The sequence below is a fragment of the Oncorhynchus mykiss genome, chromosome 18, assembly GCF_013265735.2.
Source record: "Oncorhynchus mykiss isolate Arlee chromosome 18, USDA_OmykA_1.1, whole genome shotgun sequence".
NCBI classification, from domain to species: Eukaryota; Metazoa; Chordata; class Actinopteri; order Salmoniformes; family Salmonidae; genus Oncorhynchus; species Oncorhynchus mykiss.
In genome coordinates this window covers 53,577,072-53,598,762 of record NC_048582.1, presented here as the reverse complement: position 1 = coordinate 53,598,762, position 21,691 = coordinate 53,577,072, and the positions used below count along the sequence as shown (strand labels likewise).

Sequence of the window (21,691 nt, the reverse complement as noted above, 5' to 3'; positions counted from 1 at the left end):
TCCTCTCCACTGCTCTTTCTTCCTCTCTACTGCTCTTTCTTCCTCTCTACTGCTTTCTATTCTCCTCTCCACTGCTTTCTCTTCTCCTCTCCACTGCTTTCTCTTCTCCTCTCCACTGCTCTAACCTCTCCTCTCCACTGCTCTCTCTTCTCCTCTCCACTGCTCTTTCTTCCACTCTACTGCTCTCTCTTCTCTCCACTGCTCTTTCTTCCTCTCTACTGCTCTTTCTTCCTCTCTACTGCTTTCTATTCTCCTCTCCACTGCTCTAACCTCTCCTCTCCACTGCTCTAACCTCTCCTCTCAGCTGCTCTCTCTTCTCTTCCTCTCCACTGCTCTTTCTTCTCCTCCTCTCCACTGCTCTCTCTTCTCCTCTCCACTGCTCTCTCTTCTCCCCACTGCTCTCTCTTCTCCTTTCCCCTGCTCTCTATTCTCTCCACTGCTCTCTCCTCCTCTCTGTTTTCCTCTCCTCTCTACTGCTCCCTATTCTCCTCTCCACTGCGCTCTCTTCTCCTCTCCACTGCTCTCTCCTCTATCCTCTTTTCCTCCCCACTGCTCTCTCCTCTATCCTCTTTTCCTCCCCACTGCTCTCCATTCCTTCTTCTGTCCTCTCCTTCTCCCTCCTCTCCACTCCACTCCTTTTTCTCCAGTGTTCAGTTGGAAGTGAATTGTATCCACGCCCCAGTAGCCACATGCACTTTTCAATATTTAATCAAGTTTGTTTGAAGAGCTCTATGATGGAAAATAGGTTTACTCTTGTTCTCGCTCTTTCTCTCACCCCTCCTCCTCTAGTCTCTCTCCCTCTTCTCCCAGTCTCCCCACGCTCTCTGTACAGTACATACAGACCAAGTAATAATACCACATACAACACCTAAACCCAAAATCTCTCTTGTCTGAGAGAGTATGGGCTTAACTGACCCCTAACCCCTGACCTCGCTGGTCTGACCATAGCCTTACGTAGGCTAAATCCTGATTCTCCACCCTTCTCTCAAAGTGTGCACGTGTACACTCCGTCATGGATTTATCAATGGTGGAAACTCCCTCCAGTCAATACTTAGACCAATCCAATGGTTTTAAATCCACGATGGGAGTGTGCAAGTGCATGCTTTCGGAGAAGTGTGGAGAATTGGGATGCAGCATTTGTGCACTTGTTGTGCACAATTGTAGTGAGATCCAAACTAGCTACTACCCAGAGTGCACCGGGACAACGTTGAGACAAAGTGAGTATGTAGGGTGAAACACTCAAATACACTTACATTATCTAGAAATGGGCTGTGTGTGTGTGTGTAATCAGAGTGGCTGAAAATGGCCAATTATGTGAGATTAAGACTCTTATCAGGATAACACACATGACATCTCAGTTATACAACACACACCTACTGGCCTATTGCATTGACTTCAGTCCATTCACTCAGACCCGTGTGTGTATGCATGTGTGTGTGTGTGATGTAGGTTTAGAGTAGATTTCATAGCTCTCACACACTTACACCCTGATGGTGTAGCCTAATGGCCCTTTGTTTACCTATCGAAATTTGAGCCGCAGGTGAGGCGATGACGTAGCCTCCAGTTCGTCCTTTCCACCATTTTGTTTCTAAATGCAACAGAAAAGACAGCATTTACAACTCTTTAATACAACATTTATACACAGGCCCTCATTTGTCAACATAAAAACGCAGCCTAAATGTGTTAATATTATCAAGATTTATCTCATTCGGATTTTAAAAAACGGGGATATGTTAAATCGAAAATGTATTGAATGTTTAGCAAGGTGCTACGACTCCTCTACGTCTGACTGATGGAAATTATGCAATGATGTTCTTCTGCACCTGCAAGTCCCCCTCCTCTGCACACACACACATAACACATTGATAGTACAAGGGAGGAGGACATTCGGGTGGAGCAGCGTTGCGTGCTGCAGCGGATACTCTAGGTCGTTAACGCGCGCGGTTCGTCTGTTGCAGAACAGGTGTAGGTCGGTGTGTGTGTGAATAAGAGAGGCGACAATGAACCGTAGCTGGTGTGTCTGTGTGTGAGAGGAGCAGGAGTAGAAGAGAGAAAGAGAGAGAGACAGACATGGAGGACTCTGAGTCCGGTGGAGAAGATGGTATGGTCGGCGGCTGGCGGTGGAATAACCGAAACACCGGAGCTCGAGACCAGACTCAGCTAAGGCAGAAGATCCGGGATTTACCGGGACTGTTGAAACATGGACTGCACCTAAGGAAGAAAAGCGTGAGTATCGACAGAAAAATGTCCCTTCCGTGTGTGTGTTTTGGTTATTCTTTACCGTCGAGTTACCTCCTATCTCTGTCACGATTCACCTAGATGTGCTGTTGTTCCACACACAACCTCACTGTACCACCGTGTGTGTACGCTCGTGCTCTACAGGCTCCCGCCATTCATTGGTTACGTCCAGAATGTGTTTTTAGATGCCGTACCTATGCAGTAGCCAAGGCAACACACAAGGCAAGATGTTACTTGCCCATTCATGTAGCCTACTGTAATGCCCCCTTGGATTCTAGGGAGCGAATATGTTATCTGACAATGACAGTGGTACTAAAGGTGTTTCTCAACTCTCCTCAAGTGGGTGTATGTTAGTGTATAGTGTATATGTTGAAGCGTGAAGGTATGGTAGCTCTGCTAAGACCTGTCCTGGAGGAGGGAAGGACACACACCTAACCTACACACACAATAATAAAGAACTGAATGACTGTCCAAGGTGTGAGCCCAGGGTTTGAAGGAAAGGCTGTGAAGAGACTAAACAAGAGATTAGGTCTGTCCTGACATGTTCAGCAATCGAATTAATAGTTGTATAACACAGATGAAAGCATAGAGATCTTGTGATGTATGTTTTAGAGGTGTTATCAGACAACAGCTGTAGTAGAAAGATCACAGTAGGAAGGTGTCAAGTGTGTGTTTGTCCTAAAGGGATGTTTTGTGTGTGGTTGAGTTCATGTTTCCATTTTGACTCCCCTGTGTTACGGATCTACCAGAGAGCAACACAAGATGAGTTTGTGTGTGTGTGCCCAGTGTATGTATTAGAGGTCTTCATGGGTCACCCAAGACCCGAACCAGAACCTGAGCAGGTCCAAAATACAAACTTTTCCCTTGGGTCGGGTCCTGTTTGATTGTCATCAGGTCTCGGGTTTATGTAACTACAGCTGATAGGCCCGACTGGACCTGACCACGGCTCTGCATAGCCTATAGCATATTTATTTTATGCTAATTGCGGCTCCATGTGTGCATCTGCATGTTGATTTTGTCTATCCCCACCAGATGCTTTCCATGGCACGCAGGTTAAAATACCAAAACCAACTGTGAACCAACTATATTCATTTGGGGACAGGTTGAAACACACACAAAACATTCATGGATTTTTAGCTAATTTGTCCTTGGAGATAAACATTGGTTTGTTATTTTACCTGAAATGCATGTCCTTTTTTTGTTTGTTGCTGAGTCTTTGTAGAATTTTTACCCATGTTGAGTCATACCAAATCGTATGTGCTCTACTCCAACAATTCATCCACAGATGAAAAGGGGAAACCTAGTTTGTTTTTACGGTACTGTCGCCGGACGCTCTGGATTGCAGAGGCGCACTCTGGGCCTGGTGCGTGGTGCCGGCACTGGTGGTACCGGGCTGGGGACACGCACCTCAGGGCGAGTGCGGGGAGGGGGAACAGGATGTACTGAACTCTGGAGGTGCACTTGAGGAAGAGTGCGAGGAGTAGGAACAGGACACACCGGGTTGTGAAAGTACACTGGAGACCTGGTGTGTATAGCCGGCATCAATTGTTCCGAAACTTTAACACGTTTCAGGATTAGTACGAGGAACTGACACAGGTGGCATCGGACAGCTAACACGCTCCTCAGGGGGAATGCCGTGCATATTATGCCAAACCAACAGCTCTCTCTCTTCACTCTCCTCCAATCTGTCCAATAACTCTTTGACAATCTCAGACGGGTTTCTGTGGCCTACCTCCCCAACATCGTTGCTGTCCTCTCTTACTTCGCTGTTCCTCCTGCGCTGTTTCCACCTGCCTCCATGGTAGGCGATCCTCTCCTGCCAAAATCTCCTCCCACGTCCATGATCCTTTACCGTCCAGTATTTCATCCCAGGTCAATTTTTCCACAAAGCGCTGTTCCTCCCTTTCACGCTGCTTGGTCCTGGTTTGGTGGGTTATTCTGTCATGTTCGTCATAACGAGGAGACCAAGGCGCAGCGTGATAAGAATATATTCTTCTATTAATAAACAAAGACCATTTAACAAAGTAACAAAACAACCGTGATGCTATATAACACAAGTGCTGACATGCAACTACACATAGACAATAACCCACAAAACCAAAATGGAAAATGGCAACCTAAATAGGATCCCCAATCAGAGACAACGATAAACAACTGCCTCTGATTGGGAACCAATTCAGGCCACCATAGACCTACATTTACCTAGACATACCAAAACCACATAGATATACAAAAACCCTAGACAAGTCGAAAACACACATACCCATCCTCGTCACACCTGACCAAAATAATACAGAAAACATAGATAACTAAGGTCAGGGCGTGACAAATTTGTTAGCTTCTCCTTTTTCAAGAATAACTTTCAACAAGAAGTTTCAAATTATCATTATCTGGTGAGTGGAACTGTGTTTTTTATTGCAGCAAGCTTGCTGTTGTTAGCCATATCTTTGAAAATATGTTTGTGAAACATTGTTGAAATTAAAGTGGAACTGACAGCATTTTAGCAACATTATTCATTATTCTTATTAAAATCTGTTCAGGAAGAATATGACATTTCCTGACAAGCGACCACTTAGATATGGTCATACTAAGGCATTTATGGAAATTCTATAGCAATATAGCGTGGGAAAGCGGCCGTGCGTTTGGACAATTAATAGACACTGCAGTAAATAAAACCAAATAAACTATCTCTTATTCAGGACCGGAGTTTACACAGAACGATGTTGCACGTTCGTAAATTCATCAGTTGTTCTGCACTCTGGCATACTCAGATGAAAGTGCTCTGAAATCGGAGTAGATAGCCAGAGTGAATTTGCGAATGCAAGAGATATGCTAACTGGATAACAGTCGTTCAAGTTCTTGCAAGCTAACCAAATGACACCTGCATCTCTAGCTGTTTATAGCCACTGAAAAACGATATAAGTTGGAAAAGTCAGTCGCTCACCCACTCCAATGGCATGACATCCTCCTAGCAGCTAGCTAGCTATCTAGCTAATGTTAAGCTCTGTGTTTTTAGCTTGCTACATAAATAGATACGCTAGCCTGTTAGCCACATTATGACTGACTTGTGATCGTTGCCCTTGATATTTTGATTGTATTGACAATCCCAGCCTTAGTTACATCTGTGATTCACAACCTGATAGCAATATTTTTTGGTCTACCAAGAAATGTATTGGTGAATTATATGAATCATGCATTGAACTGCATCCATCTATCTGCCAACAATGCCTTAGTGTACGTCATGGAACGTTGAGTCAAATTGAACCTATTTTTAAAACCTCTTATAAAGTTTTTTTTTTTTAGCATAAACTGGGAATTTGATATTTTTGACTGATATTATGATTGTCTGTTTGTTTGATATCTGCAAAGTAGTTAAAACTCTGTCAGTTCCACTTTAAACCTTGTCACCGGTTACTTTGTTTGCTAAACGTGAAATGTTTTTTGCAATGGGAAGTAATACTTGTACATTTTGATTGGGAAATGCTTAATGGTTGTGTTTTTGTATTCTTATGATTGGGACCAACTGGATTATTATGTCAGAGTTTATGGACTGCTTATCCTGTCTTTCCATCGGCCCTATGCAATGGTGCAGTGGTAGCTGGAGAAGTGGATATATTAACATTTTGCCAAAAAGTTTTTAAATTTCCCACCCAGTGAAGGAAAGGCACTTTGTGTGAAAAATCATGTTTTCCTATGTTTTTTTTAACGAGTTTTCCTATAGATTTTTCAGATTTTCGCTCTCATCCACAACAATGCTTAAACCCCATCAATCTGGATGTGTGGGCCAGTCAGAGCCTGGCTCCCCAGTGGTTGGGCCTCTGTCCATCTAGGCCCATCCATGTCTACACCCCTGATTCAAACAGTGCATGATGACAATTGCGCATCACAAATAGCCTACTAACCAACACTTTGGACAAAACTTTTTGCATACCCATTGTTGCCTTAGTTAGCATTTACTGGTAGATATCATAAGTTGAAACGTCTTTCCTACCCTACCGGCTACCGATGTCATTCTTCTGTGAGCTGCTCCATGCCAAAAGCAGTTGAGAGCTGCACATTTGCTGCCTATGTGTGTGGAACGCATGTGACTGTATTTCACGCGCTTTGCGATTGTGTAGGCTACTTTGTGCATGATTTCTCTATAATGCTACATATTTGATAAGTCGTACACCTCCACTACACTACTTTGATACACATCAGTAGGGATTAAGAGTATAAGCAATGCCCACTAAAACAAAAGTGGGTATATGGCTTATACCTGCGTATACCCTCAACTAGACCACTGGCCCTTTGTGTTTTACAAAAAGTGTACTCTCCTACATTAGTGCTCTGGTGTTACGGTCCTTTCAGAATCACGAACCTGTCACATACTGAAGACCTAAAGGTTCACCACTGTACTAACCTGTCATACACTGAAGACCTATAGGTTCACCACTGTACTAACCTGTCACATACTGAAGATCTATAGGTTCACCACTGTACTAACCTGTTACATACTGAAGATTTATAGGTTCACCACTGTACTAACCTGTTACATACTGAAGATCTATAGGTTCACCACTGTACTAACCTGTTACATACTGAAGATCTATAGGTTCACCACTGTACTAACCTGTTACATACTGAAGATCTATAGGTTCACCACTGTACTAACCTGTTACATACTGAAGACCTATAGGTTCACCACTGTACTAACCTGTTACATACTGAAGACCTATAGGTTCACCACTGTCACACACTGAAGACCTATAGGTTCACCACTGTACTAACCTGTTACATACTGAAGATCTATAGGTTCACCACTGTACTAACCTGTTACATACTGAAGATCTATAGGTTCACCACTGTACTAACCTGTCACATACTGAAGACCTATAGGTTCACCACTGTACTAACCTGTTACATACTGAAGATCTATAGGTTCACCACTGCGCAACATGTCTATAACAGGTATAAAGGCTGTTAAGATACTGTATCAATGTTTAAAGAAAGGAGTGTATGTATATATTTGACATGGCTAAGTGGTTTTATGGGAGCTGATAATTATTTGTTTTTTTACTATGCTGGTCTTGGGAAGACATTATCAGATGCAGTCAAGACCGAGTACAAATGTATCCGACCCCGAGACAAGGCCAAGACACTCTATGTGGTCTCGAGACCGGACTCAACACCGGGACCGGTCTCGACTACTACAACACTGTGCATTACCACCACCAAATGTTTTGGAGTGTGGAACTCTTCAATTTAACACTGCCTATATGTACATATTACCTCAATTACCTCAACTACCCTGTACCCCTGCACATTGACTCAGTACCGGTACCCCCTGTATATATAGCCACGTTATTGTAATTTTGTGTTACTTTTTTAAACTTTAGTTTATTTAGTAAATGTTTTCTTAGCTCATATTTTTCTTAAAACCGCATTTTTGCTTAAGGGCTTGTAAGTAAGCTTTTAAAAGTCTAGACTTGTTGTATATAGCGAGTGTGACAAATACAATTTGATTTGATCTTTCAATCACCCACTGAGGGGGAGTGCTCCTTAAAACCAATGAGGAGATGGGAGATGCAGGACTTACATTCGCGTCAACGAGTGTCTGCGTAGCCAGGCGCTAAAATAGATCCAAGTTCTGTTTCGTTCCTGGCTACAGAGAAGCTCTTTGATGTGACAGCAGTTTGGACGAAAGGTTTGAATAACATGTATGTGCAAATGTTGCAAAATGTGAGTGTGTACCACACTCTGTCTGAGTGTGTACCAGATATACACACACTCATTCACTGACACACATACCCTTCTCGCTTTGAAGTCATCACATAGATAAACATGTTGGGGTGTGCTGTCTCTCTCTCTCTCTCTCTCTCTCTCTCTAGGTCTGTCTGTCTGTCTGTCTGTCTGTCTGTCTAATCTCTCCAGTTCTTTTTCTTTCTTTCTCTCTCCCTCCATATTTCTCTCTTGCTCTCTCTCCTGTTCACCTCTCTCCCGTTCTTTCTGTCAGTAGTGGCCTCAGGCTCTGTGACAGCACAGCTCTGCTTTCTATCCTGTCCAGGAGGAGATGAGGTGTGTGTGTGAGAGGGGATATGCACTAGTGATGGGTAATGACATCACATCGGTTTGTATGAATAACATTGCAACTGTGTGGACTTCGACAGCTTTGTGAAGTTCAGACAATTGCTTGCTAATTGCCCGTTGGACCAAGTGTGAATGTTCTGTGGGCCTAACCTACCCAACCAGTTTGAATACAAAGAGAAGCCAGTTGATGGCGCATCAGCAGGCAGGTCAGTGGGCCTATGCTAAATTGAGTCTGTGAGAGGATTTTTTGCTTGCAGGAACAGTCATGTATGCTCTTTTACGTAATAGTGTAGGTTAACAGCAAGGATAAACCGATATTACAATATGCCTGGCTCATATCGATATCAAACAATATCGATATATTGAATTATCAATATTGGTAACAAACTGGTTTCTTATGTCTCTGTCCAAAGGGGAAATATGATGATGAAGAAGTGGAGGTGGGGGTAGAAGACTGTCTTTTCTCCTTCTCTGTCAGGCGAGAGACGGAGGGATGGAGACAGATGTAGACAGATTATAGATCTGTACATAGTTTGTAGGCTGCATTTCATGCTCTACTTCTCTCCTAACCCAAACATTGTCTGGAAATGTGTGGTTTAATACTGTGTGTTCTGACTGTGTTTTGATTGTGTCTCGATAGCAGTCACCGGATACCATCCCCGGACCCAGCACCAGCCCTACTGTTCACAAGGTACACACACTCTCACACACAGAGACATACACACACATGCATGCATAGGTTATCAAACGTCAGCAAATAAAGAATGTTTGTGTCTCACCAAACAGAGATGGCGTGACTTCATAGTCAAATACATATTGGTCAAATACATACTTTATGTCAAATACTTTGTTTTAGTGCTCTTTTCTTGATTTCAGTTGGATTAGTACGATGGAATCTCTAGAATAGTCCCAAAAGTACAAAATCCCCTCGCCTTTACACCTCAAATATTTGGAAGTAGGCTATTTGACATTATGTATGGGGACTTCAACCCTGTTCCTGGAGAGCTACCCTGCTGCAGGTTTTCGCTCCAACCCCAGTTGTAACTAACCTGGTACAGCTTATTAACCAGCTCATTATTAGAATCAGGTGTGCTAGATTAGGGTTGGAGTGGACGGTTGCTCTCCAGGAATAGGGTTGGAGAATCCTGATATAGATAGTACTTGACCCAAGTTAAAATGGTGACGTCATAGTTTCACCTAGCCTCTGTTTCACCTACATGTTTTGTTTCAATATCAATAGTTACACTGATATCACAGAGTTCTCTTGTGTCAACACACGCACACACACACACACACACACACACACACACACACACACACACACACACACACACACACACAGAGAGAGAAACACGTCTGTGAAAACAACTATGTATTATTTGACTCACGTGTGTATGTTTGTCAGTCCTGCTCCCAGAGTTTCCCGTGTGCAGGGCGTGCCGTGAGGAATGCGTTCCTGTCTCATGGTCCGTACCCTGCTAAAGACAAGATTCACCTCGCCAGGATCATAAGGTGTGAATCTTTGAGTGTGTGAGTGTGATAGACATAGAGAGAAACAGAGAGAGAGTCAGTGTGATAGACATAGAGAGAAACATGGAGAGAGTCAGTGTGATAGACAGAGAGAGAGTCAGTGTGATAGACATAGAGAGAAACAGAGAGCGAGTCAGTGTGATAGACATAGAGAGAAACAGAGCGAGAGAGAGTCAGTGTGATAGACATAGAGAGAGAGAGAGAGTCAGTGTGATAGACATAGAGAGAAACAGAGAGATAGTCAGTGTGATAGACATAGAGAGAGAGTCAGTGTGATAGACAGAGAGAGAGCCAGTGTGATAGACATAGAGAGAGCCAGTGTGATAGACATAGAGAGAGTCAGTGTGATAGACATAGAGAGAGCCAGTGTGATAGACATAGAGAGAGCCAGTGTGATAGACATAGAGAGAGTCAGTGTGATAGACATAGAGAGAGCCAGTGTGATAGACGTAGAGAGAGCCAGTGTGATAGACATAGAGAGAAACAGAGAGAGTCAGTGCGATAGACATAGAGAGAAACAGAGAAATAGTCAGTGTGATAGACATGGAGAGAGTCAGTGTGATAGACATGAAGAGAGTCAGTGTGATAGACATAGAGAGAAACAGAGAAATAGTCAGGGTGATAGACATAGAGAGAAACAGAGAGAGAGTTAGTGTGATAGACATAGAGAGAGTCAGTGTGATAGACATAGAGAGAGCCAGTGTGATAGACATAGAGAGAAACAGAGAGAGAGTCAGTGTGATAGACATAGAGAGAGTCAGTGTGATAGACATAGAGAGAGTCAGTGTGATAGACATAGAGAGAGCCAGTGTGATAGACATAGAGAGAGCCAGTGTGATAGACATAGAGAGAGCCAGTGTGATAGACATAGAGAGAGTCAGTGTGATAGACATACAGAGAGAGAGAGAGAGAGTCAGTGTGATAGACATAGAGAGAAACAGAGAGATAGTCAGTGTGATAGACATAGAGAGAAACAGAGAGTCAGTGTGATAGACATAGAGAAACAGAGAGAGTCATTGTGATAGACATAGAGAGAAACAGAGAGAGAGTCAGTGTGATAGACATAGAGAGAAACAGAGAGAGAGTCAGTGTGATAGACAGAGAGAAAGCGAGAGTCAGTGTGATACACAGAGAGAAAGAGAGAGAGTCAGTGTGATAGACATAGAGAGAAACAGAGAGTGAGTCAGTGTGATAGACAGAGAGAAACAGAGAGAGTCAGTGTGATAGATATAGAGAGAAACAGAGAGAGTCAGTGTCATAGACATAGAGAGAAACAGAGAGAGAGTCAGTGTGATAGACAGAGAGAAACAGAGAGAGTCAGTGTGATAGACAGAGAGAAACAGAGAGTGAGTCAGTGTGATAGACATAGAGAGAAACAGAGAGAGAGTCAGTGTGATAGATATAGAGAGAAACAGAGAGAGTCAGTATGATAGACAGAGAGAAACAGAGAGTGAGTCAGTGTGATAGACATAGAGAGAAACAGAGAGAGAGTCAGTGTGATAGATATAGAGAGAAACAGAGAGAGTCAGTGTGATAGATATAGAGAGAAACAGAGAGTCAGTATGATAGACAGAGAGAAACAGAGAGAGAGTCAGTGTCATAGACATAGAGAGAAAACAGAGAGTCAGTATGATAGACAGAGAGAAACAGAGAGAGAGTCAGTGTCATAGACATAGAGAGAAACAGAGAGTCAGTATGATAGACAGAGAGAAACAGAGAGAGAGTCAGTGTCATAGACATAGAGAGAAACAGAGAGTCAGTATGATAGACAGAGAGAAACAGAGAGAGAGTCAGTATGATAGACAGAGAGAAACAGAGAGTCAGTATGATAGACATAGAGAGAAACAGAGAGTCAGTATGATAGACAGAGAGAAACAGAGAGAGAGTCAGTATGATAGACATAGAGAGAAACAGAGAGTCAGTATGATAGACAGAGAGAAACAGAGAGTCAGTATGATAGACAGAGAGAAACAGAGAGAGTCAGTATGATAGACATAGAGAGAAACAGAGAGTCAGTATGATAGACAGAGAGAAACAGAGAGAGTCAGTATGATAGACATAGAGAGAAACAGAGAGTCAGTATGATAGACAGAGAGAAACAGAGAGAGTCAGTATGATAGACATAGAGAAACAGAGAGAGTCAGTATGATAGACAGAGAGAAACAGAGAGAGAGTCAGTGTGATAGACATAGAGAGAAACAGAGAGAGTCAGTGTGATAGATATAGAGAGAAACAGAGGGAGAGTCAGTGTCATAGACATAGAGAGAAACAGAGAGTCAGTATGATAGACAGAGAGAAACAGAGAGAGAGTCAGTGTGATAGATATAGAGAGAAACAGAGAGTCAGTATGATAGACAGAGAGAAACAGAGAGTCAGTATGATAGACAGAGAGAAACAGAGAGTCAGTATGATAGACAGAGAGAAACAGAGAGTCAGTATGATAGACAGAGAGAAACAGAGAGTCAGTGTGATAGACAGAGAGAAACAGAGAGTGGGAGTGTTTTTGTTGCTGTTGAATTATGTTTAGTTCTAAAACTGATGATGTATGTCCTTCGTTGTAGCCTTGTGCAGCTGCTTGGTGTCACCATGGCAACACTAAACTCGGGTCCTTGAGTTTGCTCCACAGTTGCCAGAAAAAGTGCTGACAATGTGAAATGATGCCAGCAGCAGCATCCCACTGCTGACTTGCCTCTGAAGCGTAGCAGGGTTGATTCCTGGATGGGAGGCCAGATGCTGCTGGAAGTGGTATTGGAGGGCCATTACGAGGCACTCTTTCCTCTGGTCATAATTATATATATATCCCAGGGCAGTGTTTGGGGACGTAACCCTGTGTAGGGTGCCGTCTTTTGGATGGGACTTTAAATGGGTGTCCTGACTCTGTGGTCACAAAAAAATCCCATGGGACTTATCGTAAGAGTAGGGGGGTTAAACCCGGTGTCCTGGCTAAATTCTCAATCTGTCCCTCATACCATCATGGCCACCTAATCATCCCCGTCTTCCAATTGGCTCATTCATCCCCCTCCTCTCCCCTGCAACTATTCCCCAGGTCATTGCTGTAGGTGAGACTGTGTTCTCAGTCAATTTACCTGGTAAAATAAATGGAAATATCTGATCCAGCGCAGTACGTTTTGGATTAGCATCGTAATGTGAAAAGGATAGAACTTTATTTTAAACTGAAGTTGCCATGGTGACATACAGTGCTGAGCGATCCATTCCAACAGAGTGCCCTGCTGAACACTAACTGCCATCTGAGGACACATCAATGTGTGTGTGTGCGTGTGTATTGATACTGTGTGCGTGCGTATTGATACTGTGTGCGTGTGTATTGATACTGTGTGCGTGTGTATTGATACTGTTTGCGTGTGTATTGATACTGTGTGCGTGTGTATTGATACTGTGTGCGTGTGTATTGATACTGTGTGCGTGTGTATTGATACTGTGTGCGTGTGTATTGATACTGTGTGCGTGTGTATTGATACTGTGTGCGTGTGTATTGATACTGTGTGTGTGTGTATTGATACTGTGTGCGTGTGTATTGATACTGTGTGCGTGTGTATTGATACTGTGTGCGTGTGTATTGATACTGTGTGTGTGTGTATTGATACTGTGTGCGTGTGTATTGATACTGTGTGTGTCAGGATTCCGGTTATATACAGTACAACAAGTGTAGACTTTACAGTGAAGTCTTACTTCCCAACAGTGCGGAGTTAAAAAGTAAGACAAATATTTTCTAAATAAATAAATAGTAACACAATAAAAACAATAACAAGGCTATACACAAGGAGTACCAGTACCAAGTCAATGTGCAGGGGTACGAGGTAGTTGAGGTAAATTAGGTAATATGTGGGTAGGGGTAAAAGTGACTAGGCAATCAGGACATACACTATATGTACAAAAGTATGTGGATACCTCTTCAAATTAGTGGATTTGGCTATTTCATCTCGTTGCTGACAGGTGTACCAAATTTAGAATACAGCCATGCAATCTCCATAGACAAACATTGGCAGTAGAATGGTCTTACTGAAGAGCTCATTGACTTTCAACATGACACCGTCACAGGATGCCACCTTTCCAACAAGTCAGTTCTTCAAATTTCTGCTAAGCTAGAGCTTCCCCTGTCAACTGTAAGTGCTGTTATTGTGAAGTGGAAATGTCTAGGAGCAACAACGGATCAGCCGCGAAGTGGCAGGCCACACAAGCTCATAGAACGGGACCGCTGAAGCGCGTTGCGCCTGTCCTCGGTTGCAGCACTCACTACCGAGTTACAAACTGCCTCTGGAAGCAACGTCAGCACAAAAACTGTTAGTCAGTGCTTCATGAAATGTGTTTCCATGGCTGAGCAGCCGTACACAAACCTAAGATCACCATGCTCAATGCCAAGGGTCGTGTGGAGTGGTGTAAAGGTCGTCGCCATTGGACTCAGTGGAAACACGTTCTCTAGAGCAGGCATTCCCAAACTGGGGTACGTACGCGCAATTCCGTTGGGGGTACGCCAAATAAAAATGTGATTCACATTTTTTTTATAATAATAAAAAATAGGTCTTCACAATTTCAAACAGTCCATTTATATTTTCCAACGGGGCTATACATTTGAGTGAGGTTTTTGTCTCACCTGAGTAGCCTCGTTTCACTGCCCCCCCCCCAAAATTAAACCATATAGTGTTCAGCGAAATAACAACACAATATCAAATACAGGTAGCCTAGTCAAAAAATGAACATCCAATCACATTAACTGTTACTCTCTCACAGGAAACCTTCACTCTTGCGCAGACATTTAGAAACTAAACATGACAATTTGAAAAATTGAAGCGTCCACAATAGTATTGGGCTTGCCTGTTCTAACCACTCGGTAGCTCACCTTATTGGGCTTGCCTGTTCTAACCACTCGGTAGCTCACCATATCAATAGTATTGGACTTGCCTGTTCTAACCACTCGGTAACTCACCATATCAATAGTATTGGGCTTGCCTGTTCTAACCACTCGGTAGCTCACCATATCAATAGTATTGGGCTTGCCTGTTCTAACCACTCGGTAGCTCACCATATCAATAGTATTGGGCTTGCCTGTTCTAACCACTCGGTAACTCACCATATCAATAGTATTGGGCTTGCCTGTTCTAACCACTACCGGTGGTGGTACTTGGTTAGAACAGGCAAGCCCAATACTATTGTGGACGCTTCGGATATGGCTGGGATAATGCTGGGGGAAAAGGCCCAAAAAACTATACAGACAATGTCTTCATCAAACAACACTGCTTCACAACGCATCAGTGACATGGCAGGAGATGTTTTGAAACAATAACTGCTTCACATACAAGCCAGTGAATTATATGCGTTACAGTTGGATGAGTCAACAGACATGGCATAGCTGCTGGTATATGTCCTTTACATTTTTATTTAACTTTTATTTAACTAGGCAAGTCAGTTAAGAACAAATTCTTATTTTCAATGACAGCCTAGGAACAGTGGGTTAACTGCCTTGTTCAGGGGCAGAACAACAGATTTGTACCTTGTCAGCTCGGGGATTCAATCTTGCAACCTTTCAAGTCCAACATTCTAACCACTTGGCTACCTGCCCCCCCCAGTGGAAGACATCCTCTTCTGCAAACCACTGGAAATCAAGACAACAGGAGAGGATATTTTTAAAGTACTGGGCAGCTTTGTGACATCAAATGGATTTTGGTGGTCAAGATGTGTTGGTATCTGTACTGATGCAAAAGCCATGACAGGGAGACATAGTGGAGTGGTAACGCAAGCAGTTGCTCCCGACATCACTTGGGTACACTGCAGTATCCACCGAGAGGCTCTTGGGTACACTGCAGCATCCACCGAGAGGCTCTTGGGTACACTGCAGCATCCACTGAGCGGCTCTTACTGCCAAGGGAATGACTGACAGCTTGAAAGACATTTTGGACACTACAGTGAAAATGGTTAACTTTGTTAAAGCAAGGCTCCTGAATTCTTGTGTATTTTCTGCATTATGCAATGATATGGGTAGCAACAATGTAACGCTTTTAAAACATACAGAAGTGCGCTGGTTATCAAGGGGCAAAGTATTGACACGTTTTTTTGAATTGAGAAACGATCTTAAAGTTTTCTTTACTGTCCATAATTTTCACTTGTCTGACTGTTTGCATGATGACGAGTTTCTCACACGACTGGCCAATCTGGGTGATGTTTTTTCTTGCCTGAATGATCTGAATCTAGGATTACAGTGATTCTTCTCAACTATATTCAATGTGAGGGACCAAATTGAGGCTATGATTAAGAAGTTGGAGCTATTTTCTGTCTGCATTAACAAGGACAACACACAGGTCTTTCCATCATTGTATGATTTTTTGTGTGCAAATGAACTCAAGCTTACGGACAATGTCAAATGTTATATAGCGAATGTCCTGATTGAGATGGGTCCGCAATTACATAGGTACTTTCCCGAAACGAACAAAACGAACATGAACGTTATCCCTTTCATGCCCTGCCTCCAGTCCACTTACCGATATCTGAACAAGAGAGCCTCATTGAAATTGCAACAAGCGGTTCTGTGAAAATTTAATTTAATCAGAAGCTACTGTCAGATTTTTGGATAGGGCTGAGCTTAGAGTTTCTTGCCTTGGCAAATGATTAAGACACTGATGCTATTTGCAAACACGTACCTATGTGAGAGTGGATTCTCGGCCCTCACTAGCATTAAAACTAAATGCAGGCACAGACTGTGTGTGGACAATGATTTAAGACTGAGACTCTCTCCAATGCAACCCATCATTGCAGAGTTATGTGCATTCTTTCAAGCACACCCTTCTCATTAACCTGTGGTGAGTTATTCACAATTTTTGATGAACAAAATATGCTTTTATATGTAGATGGTTAAATAAATAGCAAAATTATTGATTATTATAATATTATTATTTGTGCCCTGGTCCTATAAGAGCTCTTTGTCACTTCCCACGAGCCGGGTTGTGACAAACTCACACTCATTCTTATGTGTAATAAATGTATTGTGTAGTGTGTGTGTGGCAGGCTACAATGATGGCAAAAACATTTGAGAGTGCGCTGACCCTGGTGCTAGAGGGAGTACGCGGCTGGAGGTTGAATGTTTGAAGGGGTACGGGAATTACTCTTCACCATCTGGCAGTCCGATGGATGAATCTGTGTTTGATGGATGCCAGGAGAATGCTATCTGTCCCAATGCATAGTGCCAACTGTAAGGTTTGGTAGAGGTGGAATAATGCTTTGGGGCTGTTTTTCATGGTTCGGGCTAAGCCCTTTAGTTCCAGTGAAGAGAAATCTTAATGCTGCAGTATACAATGACATTCTAGATGATTCTGTGCTTCCAACTTTGTGCCAACAGTTTGGGGAAAGCCCTTTCCTGTTTCAGCATGACAATGCTCCCGTGCACAAAGCGAGGTCCATACAGAAATGGTTTGTCAAGATCGGTGTGGAAGAACTTGACTGGTCTGCACCAAGCCCTGACCTTAACCCCTTCGAACACCTTTGGGATGAATTGGAACGCCGACTGCGAGCCAGGCCTAATCGCCCAACATCAGTGCTCAACCTCACTAATGGAAACAAGTCCCCGCAGCAACGTTCCAACATCTAGTGGAAAGCCTCCCCAGAAGAGTGGAGGCTGTTATAGCAGCAAAGGCGGGACCAGCTGTTCAGGGGCCTTTAGGTCACAGACTTGATGCTCCGGTACCGCTTGCTGTGCGGTAGCAGAGAGAACAGTCTATGACTTGAGAGGCTGGAGTCTTCCTCTGACACTGCCAGAGTAGAGGCCTGGAGTATAGGCTATAATTTCTTCTTTCTTTGCACGGGAAAAACACATTTCATGCAATTCTAATACATGTGGGATATTTAATTGATTGATTGATTGATATTTAATTGATTTTTTTTTTTTAAATGTACCTTTATTTAACTAGGCAAGTCAGTAAAGAACAAATTCTTATTTTCAATGACGGCCTAGGAACAGTGGGTTAACTGCCTGTTCAGGGGCAGAACGGCAGATTGGTACCTTGTCAGCTCGGGGATTTGAACTTGCAACCTTCCAGTTACTAGCCCAACGCTCTAACCACTAGGCTGTGACTGGAGACATTAGCAGAATCTATTTTAATTAGACAAATTCCAGGGTAGCCTACTCCGCTGACACTGACAAACAATCAATCACATCTACTTTGTCCATATAATAGGCCTATGAGAAGGGGAGACATGAATACAATATAACATCCATCTAAACTGGAGGAGGAAGTTATTGTCCAAAAACAGACTTTTAAGTGGCACTGACCCAACAACGATAAAGAGTGGATGTGCGCATTCACCGGGGACATGGTCGATGTTCTCCACTGGTGCCGATAAGATACACTATAGGCCTATTGTTTTTTCGCTGAGCTAAAATACTGATTAGAGTCTATTCATTGTCTTCTCTTTACAGCAATAGCCATTTGCTTTCCAACTATTTTTTCCCTCGATTGAATCTGTATGCTGTGTGTGGGATAAATAAGATGCATAACCAATATACACACACGCCACGAAATAATGCAAATAGACCGATAAGCATGACCGGTCCAATGTATTTACATCAATTAATAAGCACAAAAGCATTATTTTTTTTCTTCTCCCGGACAATTTTATTTAACGTCTTTTCATTTTTTTTATGGCCAAAAGCCGGCTATTACCAGCTAACGGAAACCCCGGTGTGTGTGTGGGTGTGTGTGTGTGTGTCCAGGCGGAGCTACGTGGGTGTAGAGCTGGTCCAGTGGCTGTGTGAGCAGTGTGTGTACGTGCGCTGTCGGAGTATGGCCGTGCGCGTCTGGCAGGTCCTACTGGAGCTGGGCATCCTACTGTCTGGTGAGTATATACACACACACACACTTTTCTTCTTACCCTGGCATTTCATCTGAGTCTATCTGTGTGTGTGTTTCAGTGGACCAGCGTGTGGTGTTTGGGGACTCTAACTCCTACTACCAGTTCAGCTTTGAGGAGTGTGAGTCTGCAGCCTGCGAGTTCTGCGGCCTGGAGAAGGAGGCGTGGCCAGAGGCTGTTAGGCTCCTCCTACAGCTCGTCCCATACGTCCAGTTCAGAACTGGGTAATTGTGTGGGAACGTGTGTGTGAACGTGACCCAGTGTTGCCTGTGTGTTCCATGACCATCACCGTGTGTGTGTGTGTGTGTGTGAGTGTGTTATAAGAGACACACATACACCAGGACATAAATGAAAGCAGTGTTCCAACTCTTGACAAGATTCATCTCTAATCTCGCTACATATTGTTAATCCCTTAGACAGACAGACAGACAGACACATCTCTTCAATAGACTCTCTCTTTATAGCTGAAGCTGGGTCCGTGTTGGGAGGGGGGGGTGTTCCGAGTGTCACACAGAATTCCAGTTCCCTCCGATAGAATTCCAACTCGTCCGTGTGGCATTCCAACTGAGCTTGCTACTGAACTCAATATGTCACTCAGAGAGAGGAAGAATGGGAGAGAGGAGAGCGAACTGGAGAGAGAGGGGAAAAACAGGGGGAGCGAGAGAAATGATAACTTCCGACGACAGAGAATAGGGAGGCACAAAGACAGAGGGAGAGATAATCTCTAACCACCCCTTCGTCTTCTCCCCTCTCCTTGTCCTCTTCTGTGTAGTCAGGAGGTCGAGCTGGAAGGAGGGAGGGAGGGAAAGGGAGAGTGTGATGCCATCACTATCTGTCCTGCTACTGCATCCATCATGGTTTATCAGATCACACGCTCTCCCGCACACACATCCACGCACACATGCACACACACACTCTTTCTCCTTCGCAACTGAAGCCACAGAAAAAATGTAAATGATATGCAAATTATTCTGGGAACAGTGGGAAGGTGTGTGTGTGATAGAGAGAGAGGGACTGTAGTATACAAAATGTGTCTTCTAAAAGACAACACATTACATCAGAGACCTGAGGGCACTTTTTCTGCTGCTAAAGAGATTAGTTTACCCTAAAACACTGTCCTGTTGATATACACACACACACACACACACACACACACAGAAAAAACATGTACGCACAGAAGGAGGAAAAGAGAGGAGAGAACAAGGTCTTGTTTCCTGTTTAGATCCAGTAGCAGTCGAGGTGGCAGTAGAGGTACCAACAGAAAGACCACTAGAGCAGGGCTATTCAACTAGAGTGCCTTTAGAAAATATTCATAGCCCTTGACTTATTCCAAAATGTGTGTTGTTACAGCCTGAATTAAGAATGGATTCAATTGTTTCTCTCACCCATCTACACACAATACCCCATAATGACAAAGTGAAAACATGTTTTTAGAAATCTTAGCAAATTTATTGAAAATGAAGTACAGAAATATCTTATTTACATACAGTACCAGTCAAAAGTTTGGACACTTCTCATTAAAATTTTTTTTTTTTGTGTGTGACTATTTTCTACATTGTAGAACAATAGTGACAATGTCAAAACTATGTAATAGCACAAATGGAATCATGTAGAAAATCTAAAAAGTGTTATTAAAATACATATGTTTAACTTTTAACTTTTTAACAAGGTACACCTGTTAATTGAAATGCATTCCAGGTGACTACCACATGTAGCTGGTTGAGAGAATGCCAAGAGTGTGCAAAGCTGTCATCAAGGCAAAGGGTGGCTACTTTGAAGAATATAACATATATTTTGATTTGTTTAACATTTTTTTGGTTACTACATGATTCCATATTTGTTATTTCATAGTTATGTCTTCACTATTTTTCTATAATGTAGAAAATAGTAAAAATAAAGAAAAACCCTCTAATGAGTGTGTTTTGACTTGTACTGTAAGTATTCACACACATGTTAGAATCACCTTCGGCAATCTTCCTGGGTAATTCTCTTTGCACACCTGGATTGAACAATATTTGCACATTATAATTTTTTTTAAAGTGTGTGTGTGTGTGTGTGTTGTAGGTCTGAGGAGGACTCGGAGGGGAACAGAGATGTCTGCGGGGACAGCTTTCTCCAGATGAAAGCACTAGAGAGACTCACCTCCACGGTGTGTGTGTGTGCCTGCCTGCCTGCCTGCCTGTTTGACAGGAGCTGTCATTGAGTTTGCTGTATGTTCTACCCCTACAGGTCCAGAATGAGTTGGCTGCTGCTCTTGCCCTCAAGGCTCGCAAAGCCAGTGAGTTGGTTACTATATTATGTGTGTTAGTGATGCGCAGGTCAGCTGTTTGTTCCCCCGAAGCCGCCTGCTAATAACCCATCCTCAACCCCTCAACTATATGTGATAAAGTGAGGTCACACCCAACCTTAACCCGCAAATAGAAAATGCACTGTACAGTCAGATTACGGAACAATTTTTTAACGGATTTGGCAGGATTTCTTTTTTTAAGCCTAATTTAGATGTTTGTGCATATAATTTCCAACATTTTGGTAGTCTATTTGTTAGTCAACATGTCTATAATTACATACATGCAGCTTCTCTTCTGTCATTACTGCCCTAGAAGACAAAATAAACTCTTGCTCACCAGAATAATGTTAGTTATCGATGAATGCTTCAATGTAGTTGACACCGGTAAAGTTTTCTCTTTCGTCTCTGCTTGTCTTGCACAGCAGACGTTTAGGGACCAGGGAGAAAATGCAAAAACATATATATATATATTTTTAAATGGCATCGGTTTTAAGGAAATTAAAAGCATGTGAATATGACCCAACATGTTTCTGATAAGATTTCAGTTCGACATGGAGGCATATTTTATATGGTTGAAATGCTATCAGATTTGATGATGCTGATAAAGATAGCACATTTACAGACGGTCCCTAACCTCGCATTCATTCTCTCAAGATGCTGAAAGAAAGAAATCATATTCCTCCACTCCTGTTCCCGAGTCAAAATGTATCA

General features: G+C 42.9%; 1 protein-coding gene across 3 annotated transcripts in view; it reads left to right on the top strand.

Moving 5' to 3' along the window:
* The first annotated feature begins 1,616 nt into the window (after positions 1-1,616).
* The window catches only part of LOC110496523 (rap guanine nucleotide exchange factor 5), a 57,416-nt gene continuing 37,341 nt past the window's right edge, over positions 1,617-21,691 (top strand). The window contains exons 1-7 of one of the 3 annotated variants that reach the window (XM_036953253.1): positions 1,617-2,226; positions 8,951-8,998; positions 9,713-9,819; positions 18,557-18,678; positions 18,755-18,917; positions 20,758-20,842; positions 20,923-20,971. In XM_036953253.1, coding sequence (XP_036809148.1) covers positions 2,071-2,226; positions 8,951-8,998; positions 9,713-9,819; positions 18,557-18,678; positions 18,755-18,917; positions 20,758-20,842; positions 20,923-20,971 — 730 coding nt within the window. In that variant the 5' untranslated portion in view covers positions 1,617-2,070. Of the gene's footprint in view, positions 2,227-8,947; positions 8,999-9,712; positions 9,820-18,556; positions 18,679-18,754; positions 18,918-20,757; positions 20,843-20,922; positions 20,972-21,691 lie in introns of all 3 variants that reach the window. The other 2 variants (XM_021572478.2, XM_021572479.2) reach the window with 2 other exon arrangements.